Source organism: Electrophorus electricus, chromosome 19 (assembly GCF_013358815.1).
Source record: "Electrophorus electricus isolate fEleEle1 chromosome 19, fEleEle1.pri, whole genome shotgun sequence".
NCBI lineage: Eukaryota > Metazoa > Chordata > Actinopteri > Gymnotiformes > Gymnotidae > Electrophorus > Electrophorus electricus.
This window is the reverse complement of record NC_049553.1, coordinates 1,079,736-1,102,864: the sequence shown is the minus strand read 5'-3', so window position 1 is coordinate 1,102,864 and position 23,129 is coordinate 1,079,736. Positions and strand designations below refer to the sequence as shown.

Here is a 23,129-nt window from a genome sequence, read left to right as displayed (position 1 = left end):
AGAAGAGTCATTGAGAATTTTCAACTAAATCCCTTATTGGTAATACGAAATTTACAAAGAAATGACAAGACTCAATAGACCCAATAACCATACATTAACTAGATACTTGGTCTGCCTTAATTAAACGGTACAAATTAGCAAAGCACATACTCTTACTAAGTTGGTCTGCTTATAATGAGAGATTTAAACCAAGCTTAACAGACCAACTTTCAGACAATGAGAAATACACTGCCTGGCCACAAAAAAGGTCCCCACCTGGATTTAACTAAGCAAACAGGTAAGAGCCTCCCATTGGATAATTACTGCCTGGGTGATTATGTTTCAGCTGGCAACAAGTTATTTAATGTCAACTGATGCAGTGAGTAGCTTCTCATGTGTTAAACAACCATGCTGAAAGACACATCCTGTGGTCGTGGAAAAGATGTTAATCTGTTTCAGAAGGGTCAAATTACTGGCATGCATCAAGCAGAGAAAACATCTAAGGAGATTGCTGAAACTACTAAAATCGGGTTAAGAACTGTCCAACGCATTATTAAAAAGTGGAAGGACAGTGGGGAAACATCATCTTCGAGAAAGAATGTGGAGGGAAAAAAATCTTGAATGATTGTGATCGGCGATCACTTAACCGTGTGGTGAAATCAAATCGTAGAAAAAAACAACAGCAGAACTCAGGGATATGTTTAATTGTGAAAGTAAGAGCATTTCCACATGCACAATGTGAAGGGAACTCAAGGGATTGGGACTAAACAGCTGTGTAGCCTTAAGAAAATCACTTGTCAATGAGGATAACCTGGCTAAACAGCTTCAGTTTGCTAAGGAGGATAAAGATTTGACTCTGGAGCAATGGTAGGAGGTCATGTGGTCTGATGAGCCAGATATACAGAGTGATGGGTGCATCAAGGTAAGTAGAGAAGCGGCTGAAGTGATGCACCCATCATGCCTAGTGCCTACCGTACAAGCCTGTGGGGGCAGTGCTATGATCCAGGGTTGTTGCAATTGGTCAGGTCTAGGTTCCGCAACGTTATGTGCCCAAAGAATGAGGTCAGCTGAGTACCTGAATATACTGAACAACCAGGTTATTCCATCAATGAATTTGTTCCTTGATGGCACGGGCATATTCCAAGATGACAATGCCAGGATTCATCGGGCTCAAAGAGTGGTTCAGGGAGCATGAGACATAGTTTTCACACATGGATTGGCCACCACAGACTCCAGACCTGAACCCCACTGAGAATCTTTGGGACGTACTGGAGAAGACTTTGCGCAGTGGTCCAAATCTCCGATCATCAATACAAGATCTTGGGGGGAAAAAGTAATGCAACTCTGGACAGAAATAAATGTTGTGACATTGCAGAAGCTTGTGGAAGCGATGCCACAGCGAATGCATGCCGTAATCAAAGCTAAAGGCAGTCCAACGACATAGAGTGCGTGACCTTTTTTTTGGCCAGGCGGTGTAAATGGAACCAGAGCACTGTGTACAATTGTAAAGAATGGAAACAGGAGTTACCAGGAATTAAAAGATAATTATGGGCTGGGATGTATCCAGATGTTTACAATTAAGGGACTTTTTCATAACTGAATATTTCTAAGTCTATAAATACAGTATTAGATGTTGTAGTAAAGATATATAGTGGGATAAAATGAAGGGTGAAATCCCACCATCGCCAAAGCCTGAGAAAATGTAAAATGTTCTCTACTATGCACTTTAAAGCTAAATGGGCGAAGGAGCTGAACATCAATATCATGGAGGAAGACTGGATCCAAATTGGCAAAACACAACACAACACTACTAACTCAAGGATATGGAAAGAATTTGGATGGAACCACTTTCATATTTTTGAAATACCTGAAATATAGAGGAAACAAATTGCCTACCGCCAATCATGCTGTAAGGTGTGTGGGACTATGGACAGCAAACGTCTTTACATCTTTTGGGAGTGCAATAAATTTCACACATGTGCAGTGCTCTAGAGTGTTATGAAAGGGACTTCTAAATGCAGTGACCCACTAACTAGTATTATAAGGTTAAAAAGCTAAAACGATCTTTAACAGGGTAGACAAAAGGAGAAATAAATTTGAAGAAAACGTAAGGAATTTGATTCTACAAAGAGGATAATGAACGCACTGGGACAAAGTGTTTGTCCTTAACCTGACCTGATTTGTTTTTGACATTTCAAGCAAAAATCTATTATGTCTGTAAGACTGGTTTTTACTACATCTTAGATCACTGTGCAATTATACCTGTGCCATTCTGCAATATGGTACTCAAGGGGTTGACTCATGAAACCTTTTATTTTTATGCACTCTTACACTGTTGAGAACAGCAGCTCATTACATACTTTTTACCTGTTTGATTAGATTATGTTCTTATTTTAAGAAGCAAAAACAGCTTTATCCATTTTTTTTCAGTTTCATGTGTATAACATCAAGCACCATTAGTGTCATTTATCATCCCTGAATACTTCTGAAGGCGGCAAATATATTTTGCTGCTGGTGAACATGACAACCAAGCCTTAGCTGCCAGCCAGTAGAATATACACCCTTGAAAACTAGCAGGTATGCTTCTGCATGACCACCTCAATTTAGTCACTTCAGGATTGTCTAAATTCATTAGTGGCACACAGGACTGTGAGACTGTTAAACAAGTGAAATAGTAATGTTGCTACATATAAACCAAAGCTAACCATCATAGCTTGTATTACCTACAAAAAGGCTCTAGTTAACAGCTGACAACTGAAAGCTAAATAGAAGCTGGCTTGATAAAACTGAAGTTTGAAAAGCTCAATGGGAAAAAAAACTACAATTGAAAAATATACAAAAAAAGGACTCTGCTAGTTTTATGACATCAATTCAATGCACAATAGCATTAGTGAACTTGAAGCAAATTTCCCTTTTTGACTCATTAACGACCTTGTAATTCAAATGTATTTTGAAATTTGCTGCTTACCACAAGGCACCACAGAGGCAATTTTTGAAAACTTCATTCATTTTTGTGTTGACAAAAAAAACATTTAGACCCAGGGTAACTTATATGGGCACAAGAGCATAGTGCCAATGACAGAATGATGACAACTTTAGTGGTCTATTCTGACTGTCCTATCATAACAGTGCTTTGTTTAATAACCACTCACCATGTGAACAGTGAAGAGGTCCTGGCGGTTCAGCATAGGAAGGAAATAGGACCATGCTGTGTTCTTGGTCTTCTTGGCGTAATCGAAGAAAATGTTGACCCTCTGATGATTTTCCTGTTAAAAATGAATGTACTGCTATCTTGAATTTACATGGGAGGTCAAAATATTTACAATCTTCCACATAAACAACTGGTACAGATATGTAAAGGAATAAGGTCATGTTCCATTAAACCATCACATAGCAGCCATATTGGCCCTGTGTCAATCAAAAGGGCCATTGTTTAATTATAGGTAAAAAAGCCCTAAATTGCATTCAGTCATAATGTACTCTTTCAGAGGCCAGATTATATACAGTAAAATACAGTTCGGATATTCTTAAATTGTATTTTAATATCAATCACAGTTGAGTGTTCTTAAAAGTAGTGAATGTAAATACAAATTATACACATTAAGATGTTCCTTATATATGAAAAGACGTTAATGTAGGCACCATTAATGCATACTCAGTGTCACCAGTTCCACACAGTTAAGCAACATGGACTTACAGCCCACCTGGACTTAAGTCCCACTGGCATTGTCAATCCATACTCAGCCACAGTGGTTCCACTACCCCACCAGTCACATGACACAACATTATGATTCATACCCCCCAACTAATCTGTGAGCTACTGAACCACAGCCAGCAATTAGCCCTTTCAGCTTTTTCTGATAACTTTTTCAATGCTTCTTAGCAAATGCCCTCAAAAACCAAACTCAAGTAGCGAAGTGGTTGCCTTGGCTACAAATCCTCTTGCCCCTATCTCTTCTGCGCTAATATACAACTGCCAACAATGTTTCTTCACCTCAGCCACCAAGTGTGCATATTTTAGCTTCTTTCATTCAAAGGCTTCCTCAATTACATCATCAAATGGAATCATTAGCTCAGTAAATTAAGCCACTTGCTCATCCTCCGAATACAAAACCATGTCCAGTCGCAGTGTAGTTACTGCAATTCACTGTGGAACCTGAAGTTGCCTACCAATTTACAGTATTCTGCTTAATCTTAATGCAACCATTACTGCTAACTTGCGACTGACCACTGACTCTCTGCCCTTCCTTAACAAACTTAATAGCGCTCTTCCCCCTTGCCGGGAAAGGAATAAATGTATATGTGCCTATTTATCAATTAACAAGCCAAGCATTTAAACAACTGACTATGTCTCCATGTATAATGTCTGCATTACAGACTAACTTTACAACCTGTTAAAATGTGTCTCAAAGTACCAACTCCAGCACATCGTTCACAGCACATATCTTCAGCTGCCCACTGACTAAGGTTTTGGAGTGTTAGAAGGACATCATAGGTAGGTCAAAATTATAAATTTGTTGCAACCAGGGCATATCAGTCATAAGTCTCACAAGTTTTTGTTTCGTTTCTCAACATCTTCCAACTTCAGCCACTGACCCTGTTTTCCTTGAGCTGTTACTACTGCACCCCTGCCTTCCTCTTAATGCTCCTGAATAAATTTAGTAATCATCCACCTCCTGTTTGGTAGCATAGCACTGCTGAATGCCTCCCATGCATCACATCCTCTCCCATGTTGTATCTGCTCTACAACATCTGTGTGTACCAGAGTTCTCTGAGCTGACAGGAGCAGCGGCTTTTGCTGCCTCATCACTAGAGCTCAACAAAGTTATCTTCAGGCTGACCTTAGCACATTTAAGTTCCTCTACACCTGTCATCAGCAGGTGTAGCATTAAATGAGTAATTTAATTTCACCTGTTAGACAAAACGGTAATTTTCACAAAACTGTCCATTTTGTGACAGATGTCTCAAATGAAAAGACCTTGAAAGAAAAGCTTTTTTTGGACTTAAAATAGCATTAAACATTTTGCATATAAAAACATGCTATTGTTCAAACAAAATCCAATTGTGAGAGGAAACACACTGTGCTTTATTTTACTGTCCATGTCTAGTCCATATTTATAGTCTGAGTCACTCCACTACAAACCCGACTGAAGACCTCTGCAATAAGTACTACATTACGCAGGGGTGTCAGAGAAACCGTGAGGGTAAATACTGGGCTTTGGTCCAAGGGGAGTTTGATTCCAGACCATCTGCAGACTTTAACTAATGTCTGAGAGAGAAGCATCATTCATCATTTACAATCGGTTGTAAATCCACTTTGTGCCATCTGTTGTTTGTCAAAGATGCAAGGATTGTAATTAATTTCTAGCTACGTAGAGAAGTCTTAGTCTTTTAGTAGAGGAAAAAAAGACACGGTATTAACCGCTACAAAGACGCAGCAACACAAATCTCAAATAAAAGCTGCATCATTTTAAGTCTTGATGCTATGCTCAGGGTAACAATATGTGTAGTAAATGCACAGCCTAACAGAGGGCTCTAAGCTTTGACTGTTACTAAGTGTAGTGACATTTTTAGAACTGACTTTTAAAGGAATGACTGAATAAATCAGGCAGTGATTCATTCAGTCTTACGTTTAAAGAAGCATCAAGTTATTTTTACCACCAAAAGGTGGCACAGTATTTATAAAAGTAATTATTTTTTTTAGTTTCTCTAAAGTGCAGCTCACATAACAAGAAGAAGCAAATTGTTTTGTAGTGCTCAAATGAACCAATTTATGCACTATAGAGTGGGTCCACTACATGCAGGCCATGATTAAAAAAGACTTAGTACAGAATCTCTAAAATTTCTGAATTTGATAAAACTATGAAGTATCCATAGCCTTTGTAATTGTAGGGCTTTAATAACTTTGATTGCAACAATATTTAACAATTACAATTGTTCAAAATGTCACTTGGAACATACTCCAAAAAATTTGGCCCAAAGTCTTACGGTGTAATGAGAACATAGTAGAACTTTCTGTCTTGAATATTAATATCAACTAGGAAACACCATCCTCACTGTAAAATGTGGTACTAAAATATATATATATATATATATATATATATATATATATATATATATATATATATATATATATGTATATGTGTGTGTGTGTGTGTGTGTGTGTGTGTATATATATATATATATATATATATATATATATATATATATATATATATATATATATATATATATATATATTATATATTTATTAATTTATTTATTTTTTAAGTTATTAACATGAAAAATAAAAGCAGTTGGGTGGTTTTTTTTAAGGTTCAGTATATATAAACTGCTTCAACCTATCAACCTGGTATTTTCATAATTCCAGTTACATAATGGGGGATGTGTGCGCACATATTATACCTGTAGAGTGTCATCAATCAGGGTTAAGATGTACTGAACTGTTTGTTCCTTTGATATGTGGGCCATGAGGTTGAGGAAGGTCTTTGCACACTGTAACAAAACATTCAGGCAATTTCAAAAAACGATCATTTCCAAAGAATATAAAAAGATTCTTCTTTTGTACACAATAAAAATGTAATTATAGTAATATAACTAATTCATTTAAAAGTATATATCCAGTCAATCCAACGTGTACTAAACCATTGTTTTTAATACACATAGCAGTTAATTTTATCAACATATTTTTACTTTAGCATACCAGCACTCAATAATCACTAAATGTAAATAAAATAAAAACAGCACAGACCAATCATAATCTACCTGATGTCCTTCTTTTGTCAGAATTGCCTGCTTCTGGTCAGAACTGGCAACCTCAAACTTCTTAATAAACTCACAGTCTTCTCCTGAGATCATCTGGCCCCTGAAAATATTAAGGTTAGGAAATCCCTCCTCAGTTAGCCATTAGTGTTTAAAGAGAGTTGATGGTTACAATAACATAAATCAATCATTACATAGAAATTAGGTATGCAGACTAAAATTTTGTGATATATAAAAGCAACTGATATGTAATCATAAATAATGTGCTTCTAGGGAGTCTTCTGAGAGAAAATGTCATTTGTCTGAGTTATAACAATGTGCACTCTAGGTCTGCTACTGAGGTAAATGAAACTAAATCTCCAAAAATGTAATCCTATATGATGCGTTTGTGAATTTGATCTGCAATGCTTCTTCCAACAAACAGGCTGTTAAATGACTAAATGATCATCAGTGCCCGGTGCACAATCTGGACAAATGGTATTTTCCAAAGTTAAGTAATAAAGTCAGTTTCACAACCACTTTACTTCATACTTGAAAATATTCTACTTTTGACAAAGAAGCTACTTACAATAACACTCTAAATAACTGCCTTAGTCGTAGCTGTACATCATGTGGGTAATATGTGTTTTGTAAAAAAACAAACAACAAAAAACACATTTCAAGGTGATCTATCTTTATGCCACTGCAGTAGTATCAAAAATATTTACACAGTTAAAGTCACCATATGATGAATGACTCAAGAATATTCCAATCTGGATTAAAAAGTCAAATCTACATAATATGACCTGCTTCCACTGGAAGAACAAACATAAAAAAGGAGTCACAAGATCTTGACGCAAAGAACTATGTCTGAGGTCTAAAGACTCTGTTCCTGTTTTAGAATGAAACACTAGAGAGATACAAGGAAGTGCAATCTCCAGGATTAAGCCCAAGTTAAATTGTATATGCACTACAGCTACAAGTAATTAGACATTTGTAAGCATAAACGCATTAAAACCATGATCTGGGCCCATCTCGGGGCTACTCACTGGAGGTACGACTGCCAGTTGACCTTGTTCGCGCGGACCTCGGCGGCCTTGGCTGCTATTATATTGGTTGGGACGGCAGCATCAACTGCACCTCGGATGTCCATTTTGAAATATGCTTTCGAGTGTTCAATTTAGGAAACCTACACAGAAACAGAGAAAAATCACAGAATACAGACACTTCGTGACTCTAGTTAAACAGAAGCGTACAGACAGCTAGCTGTCAGATTAGCGAGGTAGACAGCTAACTAGCCATCATAGATAGAGAGTGACGTGGGAGCTGGGTAGCCAGATGCGCCCGTTATTTATTCCATATCTTCATCGGAGCTGGGTAGCAAGACCGTTATTTTCAGGCTGTGTCTCACTATTACCATCATTCTTAGTTGACTAGGTAGTTAGCTAACTGTTATTGACAGCTAGGCAGCTACGTAGCTAGCTTACAGAAATAGCAACGACATCAGGTGCTTAGCTGACTGAATAGATTCAATTTAGCTTCAAAACGACAGCACACACAAACGTTCATCAAATGGAAATGTCTAGATAAGGGACCCATTAACACAGTCGTTTATCTAGTTAACGTTAGCTATGTTAGGGTAGTAGCCTAACCTAAGGTAGGGCAGTTAGGGTAGTTAGTTAGCCTAGCTACCAGTGGGATTATCAAGGTTAGCTGGGTGCCTCGGTACCTACCGTTGCTAGGTAGGTAACTGATTAAAAGGCATTGACTACTCATCTGTCCCAGTAGAGAATTATCCAGCTAGTGTTGTCGACATTCAGTGTCACTGGAGACAGTAAAAGCCTAAGTAGTTAAGATACTCTAGCGACATTTCTCCTACCTGCTTCACGCAAAGTTGTCAAAGCGGCCACACGTCACGCGAGCGCTGTCATGTGATGATGTCATGTGGAAGAGAGGGACATTAACCATTTCATGTCACAGCGGAGTCTTTGAACAATGCAAAGATTAGTATTTACAGGCTTACTGTCACAGGGTTGTGTTCAGTATTATACTAGGCCTAGGTGTTTATTTGGGATGACGTGTCTTTTTCAAACTGAGCGGTGAAGATGGACTTTCTAAATACAGATGCACTCACCAGCTGATGAGTAAGTTATATATCAGAAAGACAAGCTTTGCATTGTGTGTTAGAAAGACAGCATGCTTGTGTTAATGACACACATAACCCACACGCAGACACATAAACCCACACTCATTGTCTTAATCTGCCCTAAGACTGTGACATGCACTTAAACCACACTGGGACAGGGATTATTGGGACGGTAACCCTAATCCCCTTTTTCCCACTCCATTATGGATGTAAAGTGTTTACTTGATAATGCCGTCTTGCTTTTTTACCTTGACAAGGACCTAGTATGTGGCATGTAAGATGGATGGCCCAAGAACATAGGTTAAATTCTATAAGACTCTGACGTCTGACAACCTGTAAAAATGCTGGGTGAAGAATGCCATATAACAAGATTGTCATAACGTGGGAAGGATCTTTTGTGGGGTGGTGTAGTAAGCAGACTCCCTCCTTTATGTGTGGGCAGCTACATCAGCTGCTCTTGGCCTGTCGGCATGGCAAGAGTTACCTAGCACCAGGAAGTTATGAAAATGACACTGAGCATGGAATTAGAGAGGACAGGTCAGAGGATCCCATATCCCTCCAGGTAAGAGTTCACAAACCATAGCAGGATTGTGGTTACATCAATGTGCCAGAAATTGTGATTTGATTTAGCGGTTGGACATTTTCAGCATTACAAATTACATATATTAAATAACATAAGATTGTGGTTGACCAGGACCTTGTTTGCAATAATGAATCAGAAATTGAGATTTGATTTAGCAGTTTTCCCATTGCAGCATTACAAATAACAAATATCAAATAAATGACGTTTGGTTGAGCTAAGGAAAACTATTAAAGAAAGTGGTAATATGTCATAATATGACTCATATCTGCTCCAGTGTTACACCCATGAAGGACATCTGCTTGCCTAGTCCAAAGACTATTGGGTTTTTCTTTCACATTCTAGCATATTAGCCTCTGGTGTGTGTGTGTGTGTGTGTGTGTGTGTGTGTGTGTGTGTGTGTGTGTGTGTGTGTGTGTATGTGTGTGTGTGTGTGTGTGTGTGTAAATTTACCTTTCCTTATTATTGGTGCTACATCGATTCACTGTCACAGAAGAGGGTGTGGCTTCACCCAGAGCTTTAATTTGTGAATCAGGATAAAAAGTCCTGCAAATATGAACGCACACAGGGATTCTGGCATCTTACCTACAACATAATGGCTTTTCAAATATACCAAACCTCAGCGCAGGGAGGCTCTGAGTAGTGCTGATTTGTTATTTAATAACTGTGGCCATATTTATTTCTTCAGAATCAACCTATTTTTAGAAAGCTTATCTATCTGAAGACTTGATTAAGCTTACTTGAGTGGTTGTGTAATTAAATGAGTGGAGCATGTTCATAGCAGGTTGCTGTGGGTTTAAAAACACAAACAAGCTCATTGCACACAATGTTATGCATTCAATTTGGAATTAATTCATTTATGTTTACAGTTAACTAGAGCATGTTCATATTAAGAAACTGTACACAAATGATAAAAAACATACTGAGAACTTTATTTCTCATTACATTACTGTATTTGAGGGGCCAGTGGTCTTAAAAAACCGGTAGAGCTTGACCTCAAATACCTCAAATTTTTTTTTGCTTTTCCAAAATATTTCAATATAGGCGTTTCAGAACTCTAAGAGTAGGATATTCATGCTTACATTTAACCACAGTAAAACAGATCTGTATTGTCATCCTTTTCAAAATAAGAGCTGTGAACACCCTACGTGATAATGTTAACTGAAGAGCAGGAGAAAGGTAAACTCTGTTTATTTGGTACATTTTAATTAGGTGTTCCTCCTTGTGGCCACCTGGAGATTTCTATGACATCGGAAGGACACAATAAAGTGTGAATGACTCTGTTGACCACCACACACTTGAATCTATTCATCACATATTCAGACGTGAGGCATGTAATAATAACCTTATTATTAACATGGTTGGAACCACAGGACCTTAAAGTAGAGAGACATACACTTTACGGTACCTTTGCCCTCAGGAAAAGCACTAACCCATGTTGTTTCAGGACTGTAACCTCTTCCCAAAGCATGCTTATGAATAAGAATATATTGTTATGGTTCTTAAGATAAATATTTTCAGTAGATGCATGTATGAGATGATTCCTTCAAGAAAAAGCTTTAAATCAGAGGTGGCTAGTTCCAGTCCTGGAAGGTCAGGTGTCCAGCATGGATTGGTGATTTCCCTGCTCTAGCACACTATTAAACCTGTTAATTAACTGATGGATCTGATGGATTCAACTGGGTGTATTTCAGTAGGAAAATCACAAGAAAAGTGCTAAGTGATCCTGCACAAAGCAATTAAGGATCTGATTTGGACAAACTCTACTCCATCACATAATTCTGAATGTGGCATAAACCTTTAAACCAGCTTTTGTTCACTGCAATAAGTTTCAGGGTGCAATTACCAAAAAGGTCAAGAAGAACACATTTCAGTCAGTGCTTATCTTAGATTACCTTAAGAGGCCAGTGCAAGACAAATCTTTCTCCTCGCTTAGGAGGAGACAAAGCAATTGGATAATATGGTCACTGAAATTCAATTGAAAAGAAGAGCCAAGACAAAAATGTAATTCATGAATGGATTTTCTTAGCTTTAAGGCAAATGAATGATTTAAGAGGCAAGGCCTGAATGCGCAAGTAACATGGCAATGAAAAAAGGAATACATTTGAACTATCTAAATCTTTTTGCTTTATTTACTTTGTGTGCTTTATTGTAAACAGTGGCAAAGGCATTTATTTTTTATCATGATGGTATATAATAGCTGTGTAAAACACAATAAATCATCTAAAAACAAAAGGTTATTGTTGTGTTATTTTCAGGTGGCGCTGCTGTCCGTGGTGCTAACGTGTAGGACCCATACATTTCTCTTTATATCATGGGTACTGTGGTGACCATTAAAATAAGTTATTAGAATTACAAAACAGACAATGCATCAAGTGGCATGTTTATATTTACAGAAACCTGTCTAATATACAAAATTTTAATAAACTCCTTGAAGATTAAATATGAATCCTGAGATTGAGACTGTGGAGTGACAGGGCTTTGGGAAACCTGATTAGCATGTGGAAAGAACATCCATAGCAAAAATGCACTAAATGTTTTCTCATAAAAGAAGACTATATTAGTCTGTGTATATACATAGCCCCACAGTGCCATCTACAGTTGGTGTGTGTGTGTGTGTGTGTGTGTGTGTGTGTGTGTGTGTGTGTGTGTGGTGTCTCATATATATAAATACTGTGCCAATCTGCCATAATCATTGGTTTATGAAAAAGAAACTTCCTGTTTCTTTCAAAACTTTGTATACTTCACTGTATATATATATATATATATATATATATATATATATATATATATATATATATATATATATATATATATATATATATATATAAAACCCTCACATCTTTAATAATATATAATTATCTAATTGTTGTATTATGATAAAAGACCAGCAGATGTCAGTATAGCACCATGACTGAATGCAATAGGGCTCATTTGCAAACACCGTATACCTATTACGTGTACTTGACTGCAGTAACGAAAGAAATCCCTATTCATATAATAGTTCTAAATCAGCTGATAGACGTGTGAGCTTTTATACCATCCTGACAATAGCACATAGAAAAAAGCATCTTTACTTGTTACAAAATTCGTGTGGAGATCCTAAAATTGAGATTTACTGTTACTTCTAGTTCATATAATGAAGAAGAATAGTGTAATGTGCGATTTCAGTACCAAGGTCAGAGCTTGCGTTCTAAAATAAAATGAAAACAACACAGACCGACTCAACAATCTGTGTAAATAACCGTGATTTGACTTAAATATTGAGTAATACAATCGAACGATATTATCTACGGTGACCCAATGAGAAGGAGGTAGAAACAATATGCAGTGATCCTCTGACCAGGGAACCCCACATCTTTGTGAGAGGGGGCTAAGTGGTGTTGTGGTGGGTTGGTGAAAGCCCTTACATCCTAATCATAGTGATCCAATATGAACCCGAATCTGTGCTGCGAGACAGCCGTATCGACCACTAGATAGAAAACGGTATATGCACATATACGCTTTCTGTCCCACGTTAGAACACATACTCTGATCACACGTCGACTTCAATGCTGTTCGACTGGCGCCCAGGTGTTTTTGAGTGCCTGGTTTAGATGAATGCACGGAGCAATTAGGCGGTTATGATGGGACTCCGTCGTTAATGGGTGAACCGACGTACAAAATAAGCTGCCAGTTCGGTCTCCTCTGCGTATGGAAACAAAATAAGACGCCCATTTAGTCCTGCGCAGGAAATAAGACAGACCACAGAGACATACATTTCAGCGCGTAATGGATCAGTGGCATTCAGAGGCTTTACGCTACCGCGACCTGCCAGGAAGCGCATGCGCACTCACGCAACGCAGCCGGGCTAAAGCATCCTTATGCCAACGGATGTAATCAAGGCTTAAGAAGTATCTCTTACCTCTGGGCATACATGGTGAAATTGTAAGTATGGGCATCGTAATATCGCTTTACATATACGGCATAATCAATGTTGAGAGTGACATGTGTTTCGTGTGTTAAAAGCGGAATGTCATGTATGAGAGGTTACCGTTCCTCCTACAGAAATGTCTTTTTGGTGCTTGTCCTGCGATATTGTAGCTGGGGTTCATGGTGGCACTTTCTTATCATGGGATGTATGATGCTCCTCTTCCATTTGACGTTTTACTTTCCAGTACAACACCCTGCGCTTTTAAATACACTCTTCTCGTTTCCCCTTTAAACCTTAGTAAGGGTTTGGCTTCGTCTAACAGCTAATATTACTCAGTATATTTTTTCTGTTTCTCGACGCTTAAGATTAAGCAAACCACACCAGGCTTTTGTCTCTGGAACAGTCAGAGCGACAGCATAGGCCGATTTCAGGGTTGTGAACAGAATACAATAACCATAATCTGGACTCGTTATAGCCATATGATGGATTGTGTTTATGAACGTGAAACATCCCTCATTCATTGCCTTTGGGCCGGATCCCCGTGATGCTGATGAAGAGCTCAAATACTCCAGCATTTCAGCCTGGCATAGCTCCTCATGGAGAAACTGCCTTCACGCTTCACACCCCCTAAATAACACGTCTGTTAGCATCGGATTAAACACCTCCTTTTTAATTACCGAGCTTTCATTCTCATAAGGCAAATCAAAATGCCCGTAGGATGTTTTACCGAGACGGTAAAGTTAAAATGATTCTTTTTTAAATGTATACTAAAATATGTTTAATTACAGATTAAATGGTGTTGTGAGACAAAAATTCAGAACGTTGCCTGGTTAAGGTGGGTTTCTATATTTAATCGATGGGTTCTAATAGCACTTTTGAAGTCACTAGCCATAAATAAAGCTTTAAGACTTGAGAGATATTCTGTACTAAAATACACACACGCATACACACATCTCACACACACACACACACACACACACACACACACACACACACACACACACACACACACACACACACACACACCTATATATATATATATATACATATATATATATATATATATATATATATATTATATATATATATATATATATATATATATATATATATATATTTTAGAGAGAGAGAGAGAGAGAGAGAGAGAGAGAGAGAGAGAGAGAGAGAGAGAGAATATTCAAAATTATAGTACACGGCATTTCCAAAGAAACAGGGCGTTTTGGACAGAGGTCCTTCATCAGTTGTGCCTGCAATTAGCCTGCAAAGATCCGGAGCAAACCTTTCTGGAAAGATGAAATAAATACCAGCTTGGTGTGAGGGTTGAAATATGAAGAAAAAAAGTGAAACATTTTGAAGCATGACACCCAATCTGTAAAATATAGGTAAGCCTTGATTAGACATGCATTGCAGCAAATGTTTATTTGTGGTTTAAAAAATGAAAGCGGTGCAGTGAGTTAAGCATTGTGCAGAAATGCATGCCAATTTAGAAGAAAATGTTTGCAGAGATTTTGGACAGTGGTTTACAGTAGGAGGATGACCCAGAACACAACCAGTTAGTTTTGTCACATTTGTGTGTCATCAAAGAAGCTGGAGTGTAGAGCGTAAATTTTCAATGAACTTGCAGGACTACAGCAGTGTATGGCTGTTGTCATGACCCTAACATTTGGTTGTTGCTAAATTGCCATTGTCACTTTCCCTTCTAAAAGCTACATCACCTCATTCAGACATTTGGACATCCTGGAGATACTGCTAAAGCGTAACTACGTGCCCATAGGCCTAAATGCACTGTGTGCACTACAATCTATTAAGAAAACTTGATTTAATATAAATATAATTATAAATATAATTCAGTTCCAGCTGAGCTAGGCCTTTGAAGCTGATACAAAGGTATGTCCTGGGTGTTTTTCTATTCATTTATTTAAACTTTTTTCTCCCCTCGGGTTTCATCTTATCTTCAGAAGCAATCCTAGGGATGATGTTGCTAATAGAGACTGTCAGGAATAGGAAAAGTGATGAAACTGCTACTCCCTTAAAAAAACATTACTAGGACCTTGTGGGGGAGTGTGATGCAAGACATGTTAGAACAACTTTATTTATGGTCCAGTTAAAACATGCCTATGCTCAGAGCTTCACTATCATTCACTGTCTCATGGGTTGAAATTAATGTGTGTCGATCCTTTCATTCTCCAGAGACTGGCATGTAAATTAATCAAAGATCACTGTTTGGCTGTTCCCCATCTCTGTATTGGCATTGATATATTTGGTAAAAATGATGGCATCCTTAGACACGTCCACTAAAACGTAAGGTGGCTCGATTAATCTGCCCCCCCCCCCATGCTCTCGTCATCGCTTAACGGGCGATCGAGTCCGTTTGCTAATCGGATCAGACCACGGAAGCACGGGGTGCCTGCAGGGTGGGGGCCATGTATCAGTGGCCTGGTGTCTCCTCCGCAGCCCATGGGGTCGGAGCGGATGGAGATGCGCAAGAGGCAGATGTCGGGCCAGCAGGAGTCGGCGGCGGGCGGGGGGACAGCGCCGCAGCCCGGCCAGCCCGGCCAGCCCGGTCAGCCCGGTCAGGCCCAGCGCGCCAACAACGCCTGCTGCTTCTGCTGGTGCTGCTGCTGCAGTTGCTCATGGTACGATCCCCCTCGCTCCTGCACACCAGCCACACCACCACCCTCACCCCGGGGGTTGGCCCAGCCTTTGCACTGACTCATTAGTGAGGTTTCAAAGAGGTGAGTTGGATTTCTTGTTCTTGGGAATGAAATGCTCCAGACACAACTGGTTATTCGTGCATAAGGTAAAATGACTGTAGCACACGCCGTGTCAGTCTGTTACATTGCGGCTGGTGAAATGACTGTAGCACACGCCGTGTCAGTCTGTTACATTCTGGCTGGTGAAAAATGACTGTAGCACACGCCGTGTCAGTCTGTTACATTGCGGCTGGTGAAATGACTGTAGCACGCGCCGTGTCAGTCTGTTACATTGCGGCTGGTGAAATGACTGTAGCCCGCGCCGTGTCAGTCTGTTACATTGCGGCTGGTGAAATGACTGTAGCACACACCGTGTCAGTCTGTTACATTGCGGCTGGTGAAATGACTGTAGCAGACGCCGTGTCAGTCTGTTACATTGCAGATGGTGAAATGACTGTAGCACATGCCATGTCAGTCTGTTACATTGCGGCTGGTGAAATGACTGTAGCACACGCCGTGTCAGTCTGTTACATTGCGGCTGGTGAAATGACTGTAGCACACGCCGTGTCAGTCTGTTACATTGCGGCTGGTGAAAAATGACTGTAGCACGCGCCGTGTCAGTCTGTTACATTGCGGCTGGTGAAATGACTGTAGCACGCGCCGTGTCAGTCTGTTACATTGTGGCTGGTAAAATGACTGTAGCACACGCCGTGTCAGTCTGTTACATTGCGGCTGGTGAAATGACTGTAGCACACGCCGTGTCAGTCTGTTACATTGTGGCTGGTAAAATGTCTGTAGCACACGCCGTGTCAGTCTGTTACATTGCGACTGGTAAAATGACTGTAGCCCACGCCATGTCAGTCTGTTACATTGCGACTGGTAAAATGACTGTAGCACACGCCGTGTCAGTCTGTTACATTGCGACTGGTAAAATGACTGTAGCACACGCCGTGTCAGTCTGTTACATTGCGGCTGGTGAAATGACTGTAGGCCACGCCGTGCCAGTCTGTTACATTGCGGCTGGTGAAATGACTGTAGCACACGCCGTGTCAGTCTGTTACATTGTGGCTACACCACATGCTCTGTAAAATGACATGGGAAGGAGAGGAAGAGATTCCATGTGGCAGCTTGCGCCCAGCCTGTGCTTCCACAAACACACCTGGCCACATGTGCAGGAGCTGATCAGGTGATAGCATAGCACATCGGACACGCGTTATACGGCGATCGCCCTGCAGTGATTTTAAATCCGCACACGGATATGCCCAACTAGACTCGCGAGGAGGTTCGATGTTCTTCAAGAGTAGGAGGTCTAATGAAAATTTGGACACAGACACTGAAAGTATGTACAAGGCCGCCTGTTGTCGTGGGTCTGGTGCCTGGGGCGTCATGATGTGCTTTACTACCTTACAGTCTCACTGTTAGGAATGAAGACAGGGAGGAGAGGAACCAGAGAGCCTCGTGTGACGTCGCAGCCGAGGGCACCACCGACTGTGATGAGAGGTCAGTTATTTATCAGTAGTCTGACATAAAGCTGAGTAAGACATCATTACAGTGTGACTGATGTAAAATGATTTATCGGTGCTTGAATATGAAGAGATTGGAGTAGCATATTGTATTCAGTGTAGAGCACAATTTGTATTGCGGTGTTACTTATGCAGTAGGTTAGAACATGCAGCAGTGGTAAATATTCCAGAGATGCTTACAAACTGGCAATAAGGCACTTGCGGGTGTATTCTGTTTTGATGCTGCCATGTGCTTTAGTATATATGTAACTCATGTAGAACTGATGGTGGATGGTCCTCATATTCGAGCAATTCAGTAAGTAAAATCATATAAGCAGAAAGGGTACAAACCATGTTATGTCTGCATGTACAACCTGTCTGGCAGCAGTTTTGTGGTGAGAGCTCTCAGTAAGAAACCCCCCTTCCCATATGTCTCGCCAGCCTGAAGCCCACTGCAGAGGAAGTACGCTTGTGGGGACAGTCCTTTGACAAGCTGATGTGCGGCCCTGCTGGGCGCAGCGCCTTTCGGCAGTTCCTGCGCACCGAGTTCAGCGAGGAGAACATGCTCTTCTGGCTGGCCTGTGAGGAATTCAGCAAGGAGACCAACAAGAGCGTCATCGAGGAGAAGGCGCGGCTCATATATGAGGATTACATCTCCATCCTCTCGCCCAAAGAGGTGTGTGCATGTCAGCGCCATGGGCCTTGACTTTTCTTAGCAGAGTTCTTAGGCTACAATACCAGAAACCTGTGCGGCTTGTGCCTTTCTAGTAGTTTTCTCTTGCTTTTGAAGAACCTGCTACTAGAGCACTTGGTTACAGTGACAGTAAGACCGAATTGGTTTGTGCCTTTTCCAGGTGAGCCTGGACTCGCGCGTTCGAGATGTTATAAACAGGAACATGCTGGAGCCCACATCCCACACTTTTGATGACGCCCAGCTCCAGATTTACACATTAATGCAAAGAGACTCATACCCACGCTTCATGAACTCCCCCGTCTACAAAAGCCTACTCAAGAGCATCTCGGAGCAGTCTCCAGAATCCTAGATATCTGTGATCCTGGTTGAATAATCCTCTCTGCATTTCTCCTTATTTATTATTTCTTTGGGGGGGGGGTCTTTTCTTTGGGTAGAGTATATTTTAAAGGACCTCAGCATGGGTTATCCCAGGGACTTTACAGCATTAGAGATCTGTACCTGAAAAAAGACACTCAGGTCTCCAGGTCACTGGATTTTTAAAAAATGTCTCAAATTTCCTGAGGGCTCAACTCCACAACTACTGCTACAGATCAACATAGCAAGATGCTCCAAAGGATTATCAGTGTGTTTGATGTTTTTAAGAAAATCTATTTTATTTGTGTTGGGAGTTTCTTTTCTAATTATTGTTTTTAATTACCTTTTTGTATTCTGTTTGAAAGAAGTGATACCCATTGTGGGCTATTTACAGTATATATAGTAGATATATTTATGAATTTATATTTCTTCAATGATCTTTCTTGTCTAACAATGTTTAAAGAAAAGGGAATGATGGGTAACAGGACGTGCCCAGTACTGAAACTGCTTATGAGAATCAAAGCTCAAGTCAAGGCAACACATCAGCTGTACTCACAGGAACCTGTGATGGGGACTGTAATGTTCAAGCTCTCTCACACTGCCTCTTTCACTACCTGTTCCCTGTCATGATAACTTGGCACCTCCAATCGGACAAGACATTTCACCATTTTTTGTGGGTTTTTTTCTTTTTCTAATCAATGATAAAGGCAGAGCTACTAAAACAGTGACAGTTTTGCTTTGGCTCTGTACTCCAGCATGCAGAAAATTAAATGAAACTATGACTACGGGGTTTAAGCACAGAATTCCAGCTTTAAAGCTGTTTACATCTATATCAAGCGATTTTGAGGGGAATTAAAACTTTTATACTTATAGTGCTTCATTTCAGGGGAGCAAAATAATTGGACAAATGACAATAATCTTATACATTTAGCACTTTGTTGCACGTCGAGATCTGCCAAATGTCTCTGATTCATATGGACATACAGTTTTGTGCTTGTTTTAGGGGCTTTCTGCCTCTTAGGTTTTGTTTCAGTAAGTGTATACCACATACTCAGTGAGTTGCAGGCTGATTGATTAACTTTGCCAGTCATAACATTCTTCTTTTTTGCAATGAAAAACTCACAGTATGTTTCGGTCCAGTATGACACTATCCAGTAAATTGTAAGGCATGCCGAATCTGTTTAGCTGCCTCTTTACACTCACAAATTACCCTCTGCTGCCATCAATCTTCACATCAGAAAAGACAAGAGATCCAGCAACATTGTACCTGCCACTTTGATACATCTATGGCTGAATTCTGGATGCTGTTCTTGATTTGATTTAAAACAATTTTTCCTCAGGTGTGAAAGTATATTTTGGTCACCACTGTAGTCTTCCATGGTCTGCCATCTTATAAGTTATTGCTAGGATCACTTGTGTGTTCTTTCTTCTTAACAATGTACCAGTCATTTGAATTTGAAACATGTTTTGACAATGGCTCTGATTTATTTATTTATTTATTTATATTACAACTTAATGGCATAGCTTTTTGGTCCTCATATTGAGAAATAGCAACAAATGCCACAGCCAAACCCTTTTTGATCTCTTGTGCATGAAATAACAATGCGGTCACACACGGCCAAGAAACAACCGAGTGGCCTTTGCTATAAGTATATATGGTCCTTTAAAATGGGAGTAATGTGTTTAAAAAGTGTCGCAATTCCTACAAAGTTCACCTGATATAGAGGCCTGTACCCTCACAATTAAGTTAAAAGTATGCACTTTGGAATCATTGTCATTCCGTTTTAAATCCAGTGTGCTACAGTAAAGAGGCAAAACCACAAACATTGTCACTGAACAATTGCTTATGGTATGAACAATGACAATGAGTCATGAGAACAGTAGCTAGTTTGTACCCATGTCCAAATACGCGTACAGTAGAAGGCTGAAGAAATCTTGTGCATACAGATGTATTCAAATGATCTAAATTACTTCAATTGTATTATGATGAATATAAATATTCTACTATCTATAAGTATTATACTTCAGTATCAAATATAGCTTAGACTACATCCCTAACAGACCTAACAGATAGTTTATCTTTTTTTCTTTCTTTTTAGTACTCCAATTAGTAAGTGAGTGACAATAAAGTAGCCAAGTTCTCTTAAACTGTATTCTAACTAGCCTACCAGTGACTAGAATTGGAGTTGCCAAGTGTTTTTCTGCATTTTAGTTCTGCAAATTATTTTGTTGCCTGACTTTCATGTCACTCAAACACAAGATCCTCACTCGGGGAAGTGCCTTGACATTCAGTTTTGTGACATCTCTTTTATGGCAATAGTTGAATCAAACTCTTGCCACAGAAATAGACTCTGGGCCTTTGATCAATTTATGACATGATTTGTCCTGAAGTGACTTCTGAACTGAATCCTTGCACTTCATTTGTTTGTTTTTAATATCAGCTTTCCCATCATTTAAATCACAGTAAAATTAAGAAATAGGTTTGCGTCTTTCGATTACAGAACAGTGATTCATAGGGCTTGTTGATCTGTTTAGATGTGCATCTGCCAGTATGTATTACATGGTGGTACTTCTAATTGTCTTGGAATAACCCAATATGTGCAATTTGAGCTGATGGATTCACTATATAGATCAACCTCAAGTACAATCTAAGCCAATGGTTTGGAGTGCTACTGCCTATACATTTTTTTGATCATTCTATATAGTACTCAAAGTTATTTTCCAATCAGTTTGCGATATACATTTTTAAATTAATAATATGTGAATGTTTACAGTAAAGTTTTTTTCTTTTTTGTTTTATTCAACTAAGACAAATACTGATTGGTGGGCATTTGGATTCTTTAAGATAAAATAAAGCACAATAATTTTACAGCTTTTGGTATTTTGCTGTTCAATAAGGATGCATACACCACATCCAAACACCACTTTTGCCAGTCACTGGAGTGTGCCGTGTGTTAGCCGTGAACAGCGACAGTAGTAAGCTCACTTCTCTGGAGAGGATGCACCTGGGAGGCTTACCGAAGAGCACATGAACACATGAGCTTAACAAAGAGCACACGAACACATGAGCTTACCAAAGAACACACACCACGTCCTTAATGACTCACTGCCACCGATGCCACCCACCATGAACCCTTCACAACTGAAATAGTGGCCCTAATACCCTCTGACACCCAAACATTACTATAAGATGTGCCAAACTACTGTACGCCCAGGGGACTGTGAACTGCCAGCTCCCACTATCCTCATTCATATGCACATATGAACATCAAACACATTCAGTACATGCTTGTTTCGTTGTTTGTTATTCAAATTAGGTGCTCATAGAAGGGGGCTTGTTAAAACAAAGCAGTGGAAGGAAATTCAACAAAACCCATTTTCTAATGGTAAATGGGAAAGAGATTCATGTGCAGTCAGGGCCAGGACACGCATGGGCTGTTTGTAAAAGTTTTGGAAAAACTCAAATATTTCTGGTCTCTCAAACACCATACTCCCAAACATAAACTGACATATTTATGTTCACATTCAACATTATAGGTAAAATAATATAGCGTTGTAACAAATAAAAGAATCAAATGTTGCATTTTAAAACATTGCCAAGAACATGACAGGGATCCTCCCTACTGAATCAATTGTTGGGAGTAGCATACTCATAAATGTTTTATGCCATTTGATTCAAAAACTGTGGTCAAAGTGAAAAGCAGTTATGTCAACCTCATTAAGCATTTCCTTGGCAGTTAACTACAGCTCCATACAATGACGTTTCAGGTATAGAAATGAAATTTTCAGAGTAGATTTCAAGGAACAACAATCAAACCAATTTGAATGATATACATAATTCACTAAGCTTGACTGTACATACTGAAACTGCACAGCATTGCAAAATCCTTCTAAAAAACGACCACAGCTTTAGGATGCTGACTACTGGAGCTGTTTCAAGTTTAAAGATATGGGTGTTGCCAAGTGTCTGGATCAGCCAGCAATTATGTTCCTGGAGTTTGTCAGAGGATGCTGATTAGTCTGTACAGAAGTGAGCAGAGACAAACACATGCTGTGGTTGTAGTGTCAAACTGCACCTGCAGCCGAGACTGAAGTGGAAGCTTACAAGCTGCTACAATGGCCAGTCTACATTCCATTGACCAGAAAGGCAGAACACCCTGTTCAACACTGTGGATTCCCTGTTCAATAAATGTGGATTCTTAGTTAAGATCTGGCATCAAGACACTCTGGCCTACAGGTATTAACTGACTCTGTATGCCAACGGAACACCAAATCATTGCACCTCCCTCTCAAACCTGCAGATTTGTAACAATGCAAGATGAACCCATCCTTTCCTGTTTAGAAAACACTTTACTATCAAGGTATTGCTGGAGAGGCATGTTTCTGATCACTGATATGGATTAGGACACATGCTTAATATAGAACAAAGGTGTCCAACTTGTGTCCATGAAGGCCAGTCTCACTCTATGAAGTGTGAAAACACTAAACCCTGGACAGATGTGACAAACAGGAGCGAAAGGTTCAATA

At 39.5% G+C, this 23,129-nt stretch overlaps 2 protein-coding genes across 5 annotated transcripts in view; one reads left to right on the top strand and one right to left on the bottom strand.

Moving 5' to 3' along the window:
- atp6v1h (ATPase H+ transporting V1 subunit H) overlaps window positions 1-8,652 on the bottom strand; it is a 29,069-nt gene extending 20,417 nt beyond the window's left edge. For 2 of the 3 annotated variants that reach the window (XM_027029063.2, XM_027029065.2), the window contains exons 1-5: window positions 8,600-8,652; window positions 7,770-7,909; window positions 6,745-6,844; window positions 6,385-6,474; window positions 3,132-3,245 (exon numbers count right to left, since the gene is read on the bottom strand). In XM_027029063.2, the coding sequence (XP_026884864.1) occupies window positions 3,132-3,245; window positions 6,385-6,474; window positions 6,745-6,844; window positions 7,770-7,873 (408 nt within the window). In that variant the 5' untranslated portion in view covers window positions 7,874-7,909; window positions 8,600-8,652. The other variant, XM_027029064.2, reaches the window with a different exon arrangement.
- Window positions 8,653-9,221: 569 nt separating this feature from the next.
- Window positions 9,222-23,117, top strand: rgs20 (regulator of G protein signaling 20). Of its 2 annotated transcripts, XM_035520017.1 has the most exons (5): window positions 9,222-9,428; window positions 15,814-15,995; window positions 17,463-17,552; window positions 17,996-18,230; window positions 18,409-23,117. In XM_035520017.1, exons 1-5 carry the CDS (start codon window positions 9,222-9,224, stop codon window positions 18,595-18,597), a joined length of 903 nt encoding a protein of 300 aa, XP_035375910.1. In that variant the 3' UTR covers window positions 18,598-23,117. The 2 variants fall into 2 exon arrangements, with proteins under 2 accessions (XP_035375910.1, XP_026884857.1); XM_027029056.2 differs by lacking the exons at window positions 9,222-9,428; window positions 15,814-15,995 and adding an exon at window positions 13,330-13,373.
- Window positions 23,118-23,129: the final 12 nt, after the last annotated feature.

Bases quoted from the DNA above. Each gene is read 5' to 3' on its own strand.
- rgs20 (XM_035520017.1), top strand. From the start codon at position 9,222: ATGCCATATAACAAGATTGTCATAACGTGGGAAGGATCTTTTGTGGGG. The intron at 17,553-17,995 runs GTCAGTTATTTA...ATGTCTCGCCAG, and splicing joins ACCACCGACTGTGATGAGAG to CCTGAAGCCCACTGCAGAGG. The intron at 18,231-18,408 runs GTGTGTGCATGT...TGCCTTTTCCAG, and splicing joins CCATCCTCTCGCCCAAAGAG to GTGAGCCTGGACTCGCGCGT.